General features: G+C 38.5%; 1 protein-coding gene across 1 annotated transcript; it reads left to right on the forward strand.

Annotated features, from left to right (window-relative positions):
- The first annotated feature begins 1,277 nt into the window (after nt 1-1,277).
- On the forward strand, nt 1,278-9,203 carry slc35f6 (solute carrier family 35 member F6). Its single transcript, XM_031730173.2, has 6 exons — nt 1,278-1,484; nt 4,638-4,710; nt 5,671-5,842; nt 5,920-6,135; nt 6,283-6,393; nt 7,537-9,203. Exons 1-6 carry the CDS (start codon nt 1,408-1,410, stop codon nt 8,019-8,021), a joined length of 1,134 nt encoding a protein of 377 aa, XP_031586033.2. The 5' UTR covers nt 1,278-1,407; the 3' UTR covers nt 8,022-9,203.
- The last annotated feature ends 8,754 nt before the right edge of the window (nt 9,204-17,957 follow it).

The following is a 17,957-nucleotide window of genomic DNA, read 5'->3' on the forward strand; positions in this document are numbered from 1 at the left end:
TACAATTTTAACAACCTTGAAAGTGAAATTATGACCACTTTTTTTTTCTTTCTTTCTTTTTTCTCAACACAGCCCGAGCTCTTTTAGGCAAGCTTTCGTCTAATTTCTTTCAGTAGTCTTCAGGAATAGTTCTCCATGCTTCTTGAAGGAAATTCAAAGCTCTTTTTTGGATGCTGGCTGCTTTTTGTTCCATTCTCTGTCAAGATGATCCCACAGTGTTCTGAGGAGCCCAGTTCACGACTGATATAGTGTTGTGCTGTGTGTTTTTCTAGCAAGGCATGCTTCTACTGCACTGGCAGTGTTTTGGGGATCACTGTCAGGCTGAAAAATGAAGCTCTGGCCAATCAGATGTTTTTCAGATGGTATTGCATGGTGGATCAAACCCTGACAGTAATTTTCTGTGTACATAATTGACAATATCTCCAACACCACTAGCTGAAATGCAGCCCCAAACTATTACGCAGCCCCCACTGTGTTTAAGAAATGGCTGTAGACAATTACTGTTACGCGTCTTTCCTGATCTACTCTGTACATATTGACAACAAGTTGAACAAAAAAAATCAAATTTGGATTCATCACTTCATAAGACCCGTTGCCACTGATTTTCACTTAAGTTCTTGTTTAATTTGGCATACCTCAGCCTTTTCTCACGGTTTAATGGCTTAATGACAGCCATCCTTCCGATGAAACCATGAATCAACTGAAGGTCCAGATACATCTCTCAGATCCTGTGCCAGGTCTCTCCTGCAGAATTTTCCCCCTTTCTTAACGTTATGACTTTCAGATTCTGTTTTGTGTTTTGGGCCTACCAATTCTTTTGTCCTCCACTCGTTCAGTTGCCTTTAAGGGGACATGAAACGCTACACCATTTAGCCCTGCTCTCAAAAACTGATATAGAGTTAACACTCTCTGTGAAGCCAGATTTAAGAAATAAGTGCTTAACGTTTCAAAAAACATGTTTAGCGCAATCTTCTGTCTGTAGGAAACGTGACGTCATGTCGTTGGTTGGTTGCGGCTGACTTACTTAGTTTATGTTAGATAACTAGGGACAGAATTGATAACTTAGAGGAAAATAACGACACTAAAACTAAAAATCTGTTTAAGGGGATCCCATTTGTGCTTTATTTATATATCCACTGAAACATCTTAAACTCTTAAAGTAGGCCTTTTTACTTTCATTTTTCATCATCAAAAGAAATGGGTTGCGTAATTTCCGACGAGCCCTGAAGGTAGCACAGCGATAACGCTCGGCGGTCAGCTGACGACGAGCTGTCATGTGACGTTCATAGACCTTGGCTGGGCAGAGGAGATCAAGCGGAGCTTGTAAACATCAGCGGTGTATTTCACCAGAACACAGCTCGGTGGTGTCCATTTCCTGCTTCTGCTCGTCCCGATCACACGTCCATCATGGCTTGGACAAAATACCAGCTGTTCCTCGCAGGACTTATGCTTACAACCGGCTCCATCAACACGCTGTCGGCCAAGTGAGTAGATTTAATTATGTTTTTCCCTCCCATGTCATGTGTTTACAGTTACCGTAGCTGGAGCTTGGACCCAGGAACCGACCTGAACTACAGTTTTAACATAAAATTTGAAGGGTGGTGGTGCCCAGTTAATTGTTTAGAGAAGTTAATAAATGTAATTCGTTTATTGCATTTTCTTACAGATTATTAGTACATGATGTAGAGCTAGCCCGTTAGCTAGTAACAATAGCGTCTTGTTTCCTTGTTAGCTTGTAAGCGGCTAACATTAACATATTTATCAAGCTGTGAGTTTGAAATCAAGCTAGACTTTCCTGTTCTCATGTGAAACTAAACTGTGGGGGGGACGGTAAGATCACTTATTTCCTTTCCAAGTAAAGGTCGGGCTTCTGTCTGCTTCAAAAAGGGGAATAAAAAACAGTTCAACTCATTTCATCCATCGAGAATCATCGTCACGCAAAAATAACTTTGGTCTATTATGTCTTTGATTTACACGTGTTTCTTACATTTGGTTCGCGTTGTTTCAGCAGAAAAAGCATAATACATATGATACACAGAAAAGGAATGCAAATACTTTATCTGACGCTGTAACCAAGGAGCACTGCAGCTGTGGCTTTATTAGTAGCTGGAGTTAAAAGTAGACTATCATATATTTAATATTTGAAACCTATTATTGTTTTTGATCCTAGCTGCTTTTTAAAATATCAGAAAACAATGAAAAATGTTTCTTAAATATTATAAGACTGCATGATCTTTTAGTCTGTAGCCACATCAGCAAATGCCCAGCAACCCCAACCAAAAATAAATGTTTTTTAATATGTTATATGTTCATCTAGATGAAACCCACAATCTAAAATCCACTGGTTTAGCGGGAAAGTTGTATATGTAAGTGTGGCTAGAGTTTTGACCTCCATACTGTGGAAGTGGTATAGAATGGAAATTAGTCCAGAAACCATAATTCTGCGTATTTTAGCTAAACATTTAGCAGCTGCTTTCTGCACTCTTGCTGTTGGTCTGATTTCCATCATTCAGCAGTCCACACGCTTTTCTATATTTAAAAAGAAAAACTGAATGCTGGATGATGGAAATCAATTTTCCTAATTTGATAATCAAAGTTGGGTTAATAAAGGTTTTATGTGACTTGAGAAGCTTTGTAAAAAATATCTACTGCTGCTACTGAAAGCAGCTCTCAATAGGATGCAAAGATTTATCTAAGAAATGCAACTGCATGACATCATTATTTGCCTTTGACTGTTTAGAGATCACTATTCATTTTTAGATAACTTGTCCTCCTTGTCTGCTTAACATTAAAACATATACAGGAGATAAAAGTAATATGTCCACAGATTCAATTCAGCTTGTTTTAGTTTTATTCATATATCTCTAATCCACAACAACTCAAGATGTTGTTGAGATTGTCGAGATGTTGTCGAGATATTGTAAGGTACAGTTGACAAAATATTATAAAGAAACCCCCAAAATCAGACAACCCCCTATGAGCAAGCACTTGGAAAATATGGGAAGTAAAAACTCCCTTTTAATAGGGAGAAAACTCCAGTAGTTCTTGGCTTGGGAGGGGAGCCATCTACTTCGACCAGTTGAGTGAGAGGGGAATGATGTAAAGAAAGCACAAGTGGGCCTAAAATCGAACCCTGTGGGACTCCACGTGCCACTGAGGACAAAGAGAACAAACAGCTGAAACAGAAAACCTCGACTCTTTCAAATAAATCAACTTAATGTTGCAGTCTGTTTATCAGGACTGCCACAACCTGCTGAGTCACCCACTGGCTGCTTAATAATTAAATCACCAGATATTTTTTTTGTCCAGTAAAGACAATTAATCAATTTATAGATGTCTTTAAATTGACCTTTTTGCTCAAAATCCAAATATAATTAACCATGTATATCCCGAAACACTGAATAATTGCTATAAAATTCTGTTTTATTTTGACAAATTAAAAAATAAATAAATATTCATTTTTATAATTTTTGCTACAGCCAGCATTTTTGTGCATTTTATTAATGTTGCTCATTGTAGTATACTGTTTGTGTATGTCAATTTATCAGGGAAAAAAATCACACTGAAGATGTTGGAAGTCATCATCAAAAACAGATGTATCAAATATAACATACTTGGCGTCACAGGGTGAAATAAAAATGTGCACATTTCGGAATCAGTGATTGTTGGTAATTTAGCTTAGGTCACTAGATTATCATAATTTAAGATCTCTTTTGCTGTCATGATAGGAAGAGGTTTTTCATCTCAGTGAAACAAAAGATTCAGCTTTTTCAACTTCTCCAATATTCTGGGACGTCAGCTTTCTGCTTCCTGACATGCACTTCTCTGTCCTTTTGCGGGTTTGGTCAGCTGAACAGATCTCAGTTCTGCTGCTAATTGCAGTTTGTGTCAAACAAAACAGGTCAAGTAGTGTTACTTAAGAGACAACTCGACAACTACCTGGTCAAATTTCACAACATTCACCTGAAACCAGCCGCATCTCTGTGCTGCCTCGCTGCCTTAAAGCCCCACAACTCGGATCAGTTACAGCTCGGAGGATGATAGTTTTCGTGCAACTTCCATCTTTTCTTTCATTCAACTATCCACCATTTAAAGATATTTAATCCAAAGCACACCAACCTTAAATAACAGGACAAGCAAGAGCAGATTTAGATGAGCAGACAGATCCACTCAAGTTTCCTTTGCGTATTGATGAGCTCAGAGGTTTCAAGAAAGTGCTGTGTCGTCACTTTTAAAGACCACAGTCCTGTGTCGCACTGTCACCGGGACGCTCACATGCCCGTCATGCTGTCAGACAGTAAAAAAATAAAGGTTTATGCAGACTTAAGCACTCATTAACTTCACGAGTGAAAAGACACGTCATTCAATCATTCCGTCTCCGTTCTTCATGTCAGCAGGCAATGAAACAAGTGACCTGTGGAGAAGTGGAATTATTTCATCACCACATGTTCAAACCAAAATCGGGCATAATGTGAAAGAATACAAAACAAGAAAATGTATTTTTACTTTTCTCTGAAAAAAAAAAAAAAAAAAACCCTCTGTGTTTCTTATGTGTTATTTCTGACTATATATTTTATTGTTTTAAAAGTCTATAATTAAGCTGTAATAATCATGTTTGGGGTTTTTTTCTGTGACAGATGGGCTGATATGTTCAATGCAAAGGGTTGCCAGGAGGAACCAGAGCGTCCATTCTCTCATCCATTTCTACAGGTATGGTAATAAACTCTTAGTGACAGCTGAGCTCAGCACTTTGATCTCATTTAAGTTTTTTCATAATGTCTTGGTTCTTATTTTAAATCAAAGAAAATCTTTCCAATTTTTATTTATTTCATATATGCAGAGAAATTAAACATTTTAAATTATTTTTTGTCTGTCAACTGAAAAAGTTTCACCTACATGTCACAGCTGTATCTTTAAACCCAAAACCTCTTTGTGATTACGTAAGTCTCTAACAGTTTGCATGGAAGATGCCGACTTGTCTGCACACATTTACAAACTGCTCACCAAGCGGTAGCGACACTATGAAAAGCATGATGCAAACTAAAAATGGACACTGCATTCTGAAATGCATCGGTTGCAGTGATAACATCTCAGTTTCTGGTTTGCATAGGAATTTTTCTGGTGTTACTACAGCTCAGGCGAGTGTTTGCAGATGAGTTGTCTTCCATTCAAATTAAAGGCAACCGCTGTTTTTGGTGTAACATTCTCCTTCAGCTTCCAGAATCTACTAACCAAGCACCTGTTGCAGACAGGTCTCTAGAGCTGTGCAACTGAGGCCTGACCTCATTTCACTGAACTCTTTGCGTTTTTGATGGTTTTTCTTTGATAAAGAACATGTCCGTTCCTTTTGAGTGAATGAAGTGTAAACTAAGCAAACTGTTGCTATTTTTTTTTAAATCCAATGAAGAGGATTTACATTTTTATTCTTGTTTTGGTTCTGCTAAAACCCCAAAAGAAGGTGCCAGAAATGATCTCCATACAGAAAAACCCAGGTATATGTTTTGGGAGGTCAAGCAAGTGAAAACTGCTGCAAACCTATTTAAGATTCATCAGAAAACTTTTGAAAACAGAATGATACATCTGGATTAATACAGTAACCCGTGGGTGTCTTTAGTTTTCTTTGCGGAATAACTGGAATAAATCATTCTGTCTGTCTTTCTCACTCTCCAGGCGGTGGGGATGTTTCTGGGCGAGTTCTGCTGTCTCGCAGCTTTCTACATCTTAATTTGCCACGACAAACGTCGACCAGAACCCAGGGTAAATCGGGGTCAGAGCTTCAACCCCTTCCTCTTCCTCCCTCCTGCCATGTGCGACATGACGGCCACCTCCATCATGTATGTTGGTAAGTGTCCACAGAATCCTTTTACAGGTCACCAAACCCTTCTCTACCGTCTTATTAAAACCGTTTCTGTTTCACAGCTCTCAACATGACGAGCGCCTCAAGTTTCCAGATGCTCCGTGGAGCTGTGATCATCTTCACCGGTCTACTTTCTGTGGCATTTTTGGGGCGTCGCCTGGCACCTAATCAGTGGATCGGCATTTTTATCACCATTCTGGGACTGGTGATAGTGGGCCTGGCTGACTTCGTCAGTGGAAACAAAGACAGCTCACGCAAACTCAGTGATGTGATCACTGGTAAGATGTTTTGTTTTCTTTGGGGTCTTTTTTAAACTCTTGGTAAGGATCTGATTTGTTTATTTTGTTTGTTTGTTTGATATGAATGGATCGCAAAGTGTTTCAGTAAAAAAAAACCTCACAGTTTTGTTTTTTGCCTGACTGCAGGAGATCTTCTGATCATCATGGCTCAGATCATTGTGTCAGTGCAGATGGTCCTCGAGGAAAAGTTTGTCTACACACATGACGTCCATCCTCTCCGAGCTGTTGGAACTGAAGGTACGACAGTTATAAGGAGCTTTGTCCAGCTTACAACATCACATCTCTACTGCTGGAGATGAACTTTTTTAGAATGGATGTGTATCTCCTCAAACCAAAAACCTACAAAAACAAAATGAGTTACATTCCTGAATTATCAATATTTACTGAATGTCAATAATGAGGTGGGCAAAGGTCATATACCTCGAACAAACATCTAGAATAGACCTATGTTGTCAGATGAAGGCAGTGTCAAAAGTAGGTCTGTGGTGTGCTGTTGTTGGTCCGTCAGCCGTGGAGAAGAGCGATGTTATAACGTACAAAGAGCTGAAGTGAAACTGAGTGCTAAAAACAATGAAGTGTCTGTGCTGTTCATGCTGTATATTTTGTTGTTTCGCGGTTCTTCCGTTCCTGGTGAACTCTGCATTCAGCAGATCCATACGTCATCTGCACAGTTGGGATTTTGGAGGACTGCACAGGAGTACCTGTGCCGTGGGTTTTAAAAAAAAAAAAAGAGTCTTCGCTCACTGTCCTGACAGAGACGTGCACACAGACCTAACCTTTGTGGGACCATACCTTATGTTTCAGAAACTCAGCTACACAACAGGCAGTGTGGCCTAACCTAGCACTTATACTGCTGTGTAACGTATAATTTCTTACATTTTATCACAAGTGCTGCAACAGATTTGACACCACAAAGTTGTTTTAATATTTTTAAGCTTTCACCTGTTAAAAATTACAAAGAAAGGTTCATTTTGCAATTTTGTTACACATGTAACAGTGCATTATGTATTTTTTAAGAGTGTAGAGCGCACAAACTTCATACATGGATCCACAGCAGCATTAATCAATATTTTTACATAAATAGTGGATAACAATATATTTCTTCTGCTGTGAATTGTTTCAGTCACAACATGAAAAGCAGTTGATCACCAGATCCTGCTTTTCTCAGATTGGAGCACGTTAACGTCTTTAAGCTCATTGTTTTGGCTTTACACCTTTCCTTTTGTTTCTGGTTTAGCCTAATGGCTCTCGTGAGCTTTAATTTTGTTGTCTCTGATTTTTTTGTGAGTAACTGGGTGGGGTGATTTTAAGGTGAGGTGAGGTGACTCAAACACACACAACTGGCTAAAGTAATTTCTTTTTCTAAATTTTTGTTTCCAGGTTTCTTTGGCTTCTTTGTCCTGTCGCTGCTGCTCATCCCCATGTACTTCATCCCTGTTGGAAACTTCGCCAACAACCCTCGGCACGTCCTGGAGGACGCGCTGGATGCCTTCTGTCAGATCGGCCACCAGCCTCTCATCTTGTTGGCTCTGCTCGGCAACACGGTCAGCATCGCCTTTTTCAACTTTGCGGGGATCAGCGTAACTAAAGAGATCAGCGCCACCACCCGTATGGTGCTGGACAGCCTGCGCACGCTGGTCATCTGGGTGGTGAGCTTGGCATTGGGCTGGGAGCAGTTTCACGGACTGCAGGTTTTGGGCTTCTTGGTGCTGCTGGTGGGTACCGCGCTCTACAATGGACTGCACCGCCCCCTGCTGGCCAGGATACCGTGCTGCGCGAGGTTTGCGAACGAAGACGAGGGCGGCTCTGGAGAAAGAGAGAGACTGCTGAATGACGGCCGGGTGCAGACTGGTGACAACAGCTAAAACTTGTGGACACACTCGGCACAGACAGAGTCCCGGTTTAGTGGACGGTCTGCCAGAGACACTGGTGTCAGTTTGCTTTAAAAAAAATCAGGTGTTCACATCTCAGATTTAAACTGGCACACAATGCTGTAACAGGTGAGAGTGTGAAAAGCGTCTTAAAGATAAAAAAGTTGACATTTTGTAGAAAAACATGCTCGTTTCTTTCAGAGAGTTAGCTGAGATGATTAATACTTCTAGAACAGGAGGAAACGCTGGTTCTGTCTAATCCCAACCTCCAAGCTGAGAAACTGTCTTGTATATAACTCCCATAGTTACACAACATCATGACATCTGCTTCTGTCTTATTAATCTCCTCATCTAACATTCTGTAAGACACTGAACATGTTTGTTTTACAAAATGTGCAATTTTTCAATGAAAGAAGCCAGTGTTTAGAAACGGCGGCCTGAGATAGATTTTAAGGGATTATTTTAATTTTTTTTAAACTGTTATATAAAAACAATTAAAAGCCAATGTCAGCATTTTTTCCCGACCCTTTTAAATATGTTTGTTTTTGAAAATGGAACTTTCAGTGCCAAAACGCTAAGCCGCATTTTCATCCAAAATATACTGTCGGCATCACTTTTGGACTTTTTTGAAGAATGACGGACCACGCTCATGTTTCTCATTTTTTTTGCCATTCATAGTGTTTTATAATTTTGCTGACTGTGCAGTTTGATTACGACAAAATTCTTTCCACATGGCGATGTGCGCTTGATTCACACCCTTGTGACGACACTACAGAGGCATTAGTTTAACATATCCTTCGTAATCAGACTGCATGCCCGTTCTCCTCACCTCACTTTAGTTCTTTTCTGAATTTTGAATTTAAAAGAAGTGTCTTTATGTTCCTCTCTTAGTTTTATTTGTACTGATGGAGACGTCAAGGCTGTACAATCGATTTGTATTCTGTGTTGTAAATCCACTTCTCTGTTTAGTTATCCAAGGTGCTGACTGTAATGTTCAGTAAAAGAAAAAGGGAACTATTATCAATTCACACTGTTATTCACAGGGAGCGGCCTTTCTGATGTGAAGGTTCGCTGCTTTTCTTTTAATCAATTTAAGTGGGACTATGGGCTTGAGGCACAGACTCTTATGTGCAACATGGATGTTAATAAAATCACCGTGTGAAGCCTCAAACTGAGTGTTTTGGGTGTCGCTATCTCAGTGTTGTGAAAGTGGATGTGATGAGCGGGAAGTGAATCCAACTGAGGGGGAAAAAAGATGCTAATAATAAATTACAATAATATATTTTTTTTTATTACTGTGGGATTCAGGATTTTAGAGGTAAACTAAAAGTTGGAAATGAGCCTGAAGTTATCAAGGTTGTTGGACCAGTTTTTTTTGTTTTGTTTTTAAGAACATGGGTGATAGAGGCCATTTTGATGGGTAAAGGGACAGTAGCAGTGTTGAGGGAGGAGTTAATTACCTCTCTTGACTAGAGACAGTGCAGGAAGGAAGGAGAAGGGCATCCAATGAGCAGGTGGCTAGGTCACTGCAAATTGAACATCGCCATGTATTGAATAAAGCTTTAAACTAGGGACTATAGACCGGCACATAAGGCGCTTATTCCACAGATGACTATAAACTGAACTTGTTTCTAGAATCAGAGGAATTGCCCAAATTTAAGCCTATTCCTCCTGAGTTTTTCAGACCCAGAAGCTTCTTCCAGATTTTTTTCCCATTTTAATCATAAATTTGCTATTAAAGAAAACAGCACTAATGATCATGTAAGATACAATAAACAATCAAACACCAGTTTTTTACTGACCCATAACAAGCAGCCGATTAACTCCTGTTTAAGATAATATAGTGAAAGTATAGGAAATACTATGTTCAAAATCTAACCATCAAGTTTAGAAAAACGCATCATTAAAAAGCTTTAATGTCACCAACACCAGCAGCTGACACCTGCTTTCACTTCCTGAGTCAAGTCAACAGCCTTTCTACGAGAGGTCAAAGGTTAAACTGAAAAACCCCCCAGAGACCTCTGTATGTGTAGCGGAACAGGAAGAAGGAAAATGTGTTAACAGACCACATGCACATTGACACATGGTAATTATCCATGTGAACACACGAAGAACAAAATAATGTCATTGTGGGTTTTGTTTAATAGACGGCAGTTGTTCATTCTTGAAAAATACAAAATTATTGATTACTTTGATTTATTTAAGTATTTTATTTTTCTGTTTTTTATTTGTTGTAACCAAAATAATGTAAAATTTAGAGAAACTTTACAGCATAAATTGCTTTTTAAAACAAAAACAACTTTATACATGCTTGCTTTTTTTAAAGGAATATCTAGCTTCAATCATGTGATTAACCAATGTTTCCTCAAAAGGTTTCATGACATAAAAAGTGGACAACAGTGACCTCCACAGTCAGCAGCTCTGAATCCAGAACTGAGCTGACAAATCAGAAGAACGGAGGTGATCATGATCCGACAAGGAGCAGAATCTAACATCATGTGGAGCGAAACCAAGAAACTGGGCTCATTAAAGAGCAAAGAGAGGCTCTGTTCATTGTTATATGAAGGTGCATTCATGTAACAAAACAGGTAGTAATAGATCTTTGACTTTGAGATTTTTTAATTATATTCTATTATATTCATTCTAGTCCAAAAGCCCAAGAACACAATTTTAAGTATAAAAACCCATCATTTGAATGTAGAAGCAATAATATACACTCAATGGCTACTTTGTTAGGTACATATAGATATAGACATATAGATATAGATATATCTATATCACGGCTAAAGCACTTCTGGATGGATGCAAACTGCATTTCGTTGCCCTGTACCTGTGCATGTGCAATGACAATAAAGTTGAATTCTAATTCTAATTCTACACCTGTTTAACTGTTTGTTACAGTTTTTCTCAGTCGCTTTGGTGCGTTTCTCAGATCAGAATTGAAATTCTCATAACTATTAGTTCAACCTCCACAACACTCAGTCATTTGTGCACATCATAGTAGCAATTTCTCCCCTCTCTGAACAAACTGCAAATGATCTTGGACATGAATCAGTTGCTTCCATACATTTCCCTGCTGCTTCCTGACATTTCCATTTGCTTATGTCATGTCAGTCAAAAGTAATCATACCTATGGATGCTGAATAGTCGTTCCCAATAAAACTAATAGTCATACATCCATTGCTTGAGTCATCACACACAAAATTGTTGAACTAGTTATCACATGCCAAATATTGGCCATCTGTCAAGCAAATCCTATACCTTTCTGTATCATTTTTCCTGGAAATGGCTCCGAAATTGAACAATTGATCTCAGGTGAATTACAGCTGTCACTCATGAGGAGGCGTGTGAAAGTTCAGTTGTAAGTTTATGACCGGCATCCACATGAGCAAATGGCCCTGCTAGCAGCCATGGATGCAGCATGTGACGACATCACAGCAGGGTCCTGCAGAGGATGGATTCGCCACTCCAGGAGATACTTTCCTCGCTGCATTGCGAGGATAACATCTGTTGTGATGTAGATGAAAATATGTGGCCAGACAGACAGGAACGTCTGGATGTGCCAGAATGATTTACTGTACTGTTACATGTGCTGTTTATTGTTCACATTAGTGCACAGCTCTACCAAATGGGTGATTTTATGTTTACATGTATTCTACAGTGAACAAGTGACTGTAGCATATTTTTCTTTTGCACAATTCTGTAGGATTACAAACACTTCTACACAATGGAAATGTGAAACGTACGTATTCAGTGTCTCAGTTACTCCCAAGACTCCCATAACATCTACAGTGACTTCACTGCACATTTCAGATGGCTGTACAGGTAGGCCATAGTGCTGTCGTCAGCATTTTCAGGTGTCACCAATTGTTTTTGCAATGGGAAACACTGAAATTATAAACTGTCATAGTGGAAACATGACAATGCCATTTGACTATCTTGTTCATACAGATGGTGTCAAGACTTTTCATTTTGATGGCACTGGCAGTTTCATTGACATGGATACTTGCTTTTGCGGTATGGATAATCAATTCTGTGCATGTGACGTGCTTTTGCAGGCTATCCACTAGGTTTTGCAGTTTGCACTAATTGTTTTGGGAAATGCACTAACTGCTGTGCAAATGTTGATGGTGTTCTGAGAAACGCACCAAAGCGACTGAGAAAAACTGTAATGCAAATATCTCATCAGCCAATCACATCGGAGCAACTCATGCAGGCAAGCAGACAAAGTAAGGCAACCTGCTAAAGTTTAAACCGAGCGGTAGAACTCAAAGAAAATAAAGAAGATAAAGAGTATTTCAGAAAATGCTCATCTATGGCAACTTTCCTGTGTAACCAAAGCTAGATTTACAGAGAAAAGGTCTGAAAAAGAGAAAATATCCAGCAAGTTTCTTGAACATGCCAATGCATCTCAATCCAATAGAGCACCTTTGACATGTGGTTGAACAGGAGAGTCACATCAAGTTCAGATTTCTTTAAGTTGTATTCTTCCTCTGAAGCAGTGTTCATCATACTCAAATGGATTTTATGGATCACGAAAGGCTTGTTTAAGTAAATCACTTTGAGTTATTGTTTTTGTATAAATAGGGCTTTATTGTTGCCTGTTGGGATAATGGGAAACATGGCAGAACTAAGTTCAGAAAGTGGCTTTCATGCTCTCCAGTGAAGACTAAACTGGAGGTTTTTAAGGAGGCAGTGTCAGGCAGGCTACTCTTTTACACTTTGTGGAAACTGGATTGGCTAAATCCACAATCAGGCAGGCCAAATATGACTACAGTACAGACCACACCACTAGATAATCAAACCATCAAATTCTGTTTATTCATAGAAAATTAACTTCATCTCAGATACAAAATATGCTAAATAATGAACACAAGTCTCCAGTCAGCAAAGGTCCTGTCCAAAGAACGCTGCTTTTTAGTGGTCTCAGAGGGCAAGTACAGTCTCAAGGCCAAACACTCATGGCAGGCTGAGACATACCAGCATTTCACTGTAGACGATGGAAAAAAGACCCATTTACAGATGATGTGAAGTCTGAGATTTGTGGCTGTAACAGAGGGGTGTATGTAAGGAGACTAACAGAAGACAGAATGATATCCACGGTGTATCAAACCCACAGTGAAATATGGTGGTGGGAACAGTCAAGTGTGGGGGTGTTCGCTCCGCTGGAGTTGGAAACAGGCACTAAAATGTGAATGGACTCCACCCTGACCAAAGAGAAGTGGCTCACAGTGTTACAGATGTGATCCACGCTCTGGTTTGCTATTTGTGAGAAATATTTTATTAAATTTTTAAAAGCAAAAAGAATCTTTACAAATAGTTTCTGACTTTTGGAATACTTTTCACTTTGGCTTAAATTATTTTCCTAAAACTCTAACCAAGACCTGCTTTTTGTCCTTAAAAAATGGGGGCATGCAGCATGAGGAATACAGACATACACACATACATACATACACACTCACTGCAGACCGGCAGTCTGTCTCAGCAAAGAAGGAACTGGCCGCTAGATGGCAGCATTTTGCTGAAAATAGAAGGCCGCTCTTCAACGTGTGTGGCTGCTTTCTGTCATTGCCTCCAACCCTGTCATTGCCTGCGTTATACTGTCTGCAGTACTGAGATACTCACATTCTAAAATAAATAACTGTAGTGTAATAGATATAGCTCCAACTATAAGAATTACAGCGACGGGTAACATTAGTAACCCTGAAAAATAAGCAGCCTACAATGAAACCTGTTAAACGTGTCGAGAAATTATTTAAAGGGAAGCGATTAAGTTTAATTTATGTGTGGTTTTATTTCCTTATAAGCAGGGTTTTTGTTTAAACTAAAAGTCTGGACATGTTTTTATTTTCAGTAAAAGTAAATATGAATTAGTTCGGAGCATTTTCTTCATTTTCTTTACAATACGTGAAACCAAATTTATATGAGAGAAACATGTTTATAGCTCGAACAGCTGGATAAAGACATAGAAAAATACACTCCTGGGACAGCGTGGAAAATGATTTCCAGTAGCTGCTATTGTGGACTGACTTTTCCCAGTGCGATCTGTGTGTCCTCCCCAGAGACAAACCGAGCTACAAGTATAACAAAAATAACAGATAGATAGATAGATAGATAGATAGATAGATAGATAGATAGATAGATAGATAGATAGATAGATAGATAGATAGATAGATAGATAGATAGATAGATAGATAGATAGATAGATAGATAGATAGATAGATAGATAGGCCTGCAACCTTATAATTATTGCCTGTCATTTTAATCTAATTCACTTTAACTTTACTGACGCGGAGGCTGTTATTATCATATCTGAAGCAGACCAAACTTTTTCAGTAGACCAGCGTTAGAGAGCAGCGGGTTTGCCTGTATGAACTATTAAAAGCTCCAGGCTGAGCTGCTCTGCATCAAACCTTGTGCCCTCGGTGCATCTGCAGAAAGATTTCTATACAGTGTGTGACTTTATAGCAACTTATTTTGCGCATTTTGTTCCCCATTTAATTGGAAAATGACATTTATAAGCAGATCTGACTGCAATGGCCTGGTGGTTCATGCTCCTCGTGGCACCCCTCTGGAGAGGCAGCGAGCCTAATGGTTTGTTATTATGACCTTTGTGTTTCCATTAGTAGGCTCCTCTCCTGCAGCCTTCAGCCCGCAGCTGCTTACAGTACGCGGGATTTATACGTGTGTACGTTTGCACACTGGAGCTGCAGAGGGCCCCGAACCTCTGTACAAGAAGCGACTTTAATCTGTTTTAATGTAAACAGACGGCTTTGCTCAAAGGCACCGAGTCACCATCATATTTTAAAAGCCTCCATTAAAGCATGCCCCTTAGGTTGTTTACAGCAGAGGCCGGGCTGTGGTGAGTGTGATTAGTCTGCCACTCCAATGTCCAGCTAATGATCACTTAATGTGTCCAACTATGACTGCGCAGAGCAGAGAGTGAAAACCCAGATACCACAAAAGGAAACACGGTGCTGTAATGGGATTTACTCTCATAGGATCTCAGCAGAGCGGATTCATTTTCGGTACCTGCCATAATCCGTCTTTTTCTTCAGATAGTTATAAAAACACGTGGGCGATCAGCAGGTTATTAGACAAACAAAGCTGCAGATTTAATGATTTCTAAAACTGACATTTTAATTCAAAGCAGATGCGGCCAACTCTAGACTTTCACCGACAGCCAGAAAACCCCTAAAAGTTTACCTTTTGCCCTAAATATGGATAAGGTATTTTCTGATTTTTATTTATTTTATTTTATTTATGTCTGTATTTTCCATTCATGTGGCAATGTGGCAACCACAATTTCTTGCTTTCTCGTCCTCACTCATATGAACATTGCAATAAATGCGGTATTAAAACGTGCAATAAAATGGAAGTTTTCATGTAAAGTGGGTGAAGTGAATTTAAGTATTATACATAACAGGCATGGGATGCACATAAAAAACAGCAGCTACTTGTGAGTTTGTCCTATAATATTAAAAATGTCACTCACACGAGTAAAAATAATTTGTTCTCAGGCTAAACATTTTTAAAGGACTAAAAGCCTTTGTGTCTTTTTGTGAGTGCTATATGCTTAAATCCTGACAAATACCATATGTTTGGATTACTAGTACTAGTGTAGCACTTTTACACTTTTTTCTTATTTGGTGTGTGTTTTTCTTTTGTTTTTGCTGGTATAATAGGAATACTGGCAGCAAAAAACTAATTTTCCTCTAGCCATGGAAATGTAAAAATAACCTTAAATTCCGACTTTTTCTCCTAGCTTTTTGAAATTTGTTGTAACTGGTAAGTACAGAAACCAAACAGCAATTTTGAACAGAAAACAGTTAAAAAAAAAATAAGTCCAATTTGATTATTTTATTGAAATAATGAAATTGAAATGAACACTGTTTAAATTAGTACAAAACACTTTATTGAGCAGAATAAAGTTTAAGGTGCAGAAAAGCCAAAAATGCAATATCCCAATATGAGGACACTGGCTCTCAGGAGGCTCAAATAAACAACAAAAATCATAAAACATTATTTTTGTTACTGATTTGTTTTTCATTTATTCTACAAAACTACACAGTGTCCTAATGTAAAACAACAACAGTGGCATCTTTAAGTGTTTTCTTTCTTCCCTTTTCCAAACCAGCTGCAAATACTCGTCTGTTTATTCAAATACTCTCTGATAGACAGGGGTGGGTGTCTATCTGAGTGCAAGGTTTTATTTAAAGGACCGCAAAACATGGACAGCAATGAAAATCCTTTGTGTGTTAGTCTGTGGAGTGAATAGTTTCAGCAGAACAGCATCAGTGTTCAAACATTTTTCCGTCTTAAAAAATACTTTAAAAAAAATCAAAAGTAGATTAAAAAATGTGTGGAATGTCTTCATCAGTGTACCAAATGGTATGTGTGGTACATGATATATGTGAATGATTGTGTACATGTGTATGTAAATGGTAAATGGCCTGTATTTGTATAGCGCTTTACTTAGTCCCTAAGGACCCCAAAGCGCTTTACACTACATTCAGTCATTCACCCATTCACACACACACACATTCACACACTGGTGATGGCAAGCTACATTGTAGCCACAGCTGCCCTGGGACGCATATGTATTCTTATGTGAAAATGCATATAAGGATGAATACATATATATTACAGTATAAGAAGGATTGTTTATTTAATACAGGATAAATATGCAGGATGTACTCTCTGTAAGTGTCTGTGTGTATGAATGATTCTATGTACAGATATAAGTAGGTGCTGGTAAATTGTATACACACATATAGATATGAATGTACATGTATGCGTATATGGGACATGAGCCAGTTAATTGAAAAAAAATATTGTAATTACTGTAAAGAGACGAAGTGGTGGGATTACATAAGTTTATCCTTCTTTCCATTCCTTTTCAAACAATCGACTTCTTTATATACAAGAGATTAACGTGTAGAGTAATGCTTTATTTTTGAACGTGCAATTTATTGTTTCATTAAAAAAAATAAAAAATAAAAACAAAATGCACTTTGTTCTTTTGAATGCTTGGAATAAACAAATTTACCACCTTAAAAAAATCAGCACGGAGCAATAACAGAGAGAGCTGTTTTTCATTGCTGTCACTAGGGGGAGCTACTCGAACATTTAGAGCACAGGTGTCGAACTCCAGGCCTCGAGGGCCGGTGTCCTGCAGGTTTTACATGTGTCCTTTATCCAATACAGCTGATTCAAATGGCTAAATTACCTCCTCAACGTGTCTTGCAGTTATCCAGAAGCCTGGTAATGAACTAATCATTTGATTCAGGTGTGTTGACCCAGGGTGTTATCTAAAACCTGCAGGACACCGGCCCTCGAGGCCTGGAGTTCGACACCCCTGATTTAGAGCCTTCGTATATCATTAATATTCCACATGTTATCTGTGTAAATAATCACTATTTAACCCATAACCTGCTGATCACAGAGCGTGTTAGATTGTAAAAGGGTTTCATTTAATTACATAAATATTTATGATTAATGAATTTAATGATTAGTAAAAACAATAGATATTTATATAAATTGCTTATTCCGAGTCAGAAATGAAAAAGGGCCTACGCACATTTACACGTGTGTATGTATTTTTCTTTTTTATATATTACTTTATATTCCTTCTGCTAAATTATCTCATATCTAATATCCTGTATCGGCATGAAATAAAACACATTGATATAACTTAGACTTTGAGGTCTGCAGCACTAAAACGGAGCTTACCCACGATTTATTCATGAGTAAAAATTATATGATGTTTATAAAAATGAGCCACTTTGTGCCTAAAGAACGATTTTGTTTTTGTTTTCTTCTAAATGCACTGTGGCACTTCTACTTAGATTAAAACAATCCTCAATACTGTTATCCATAAATCCATAACATGTTTACTATGTGATCAAAAGTAATCGTAATTGGACGAAC

The sequence above is a fragment of the Oreochromis aureus genome, linkage group 15 (assembly GCF_013358895.1).
Source record: "Oreochromis aureus strain Israel breed Guangdong linkage group 15, ZZ_aureus, whole genome shotgun sequence".
NCBI classification, from domain to species: domain Eukaryota; kingdom Metazoa; phylum Chordata; class Actinopteri; order Cichliformes; family Cichlidae; genus Oreochromis; species Oreochromis aureus.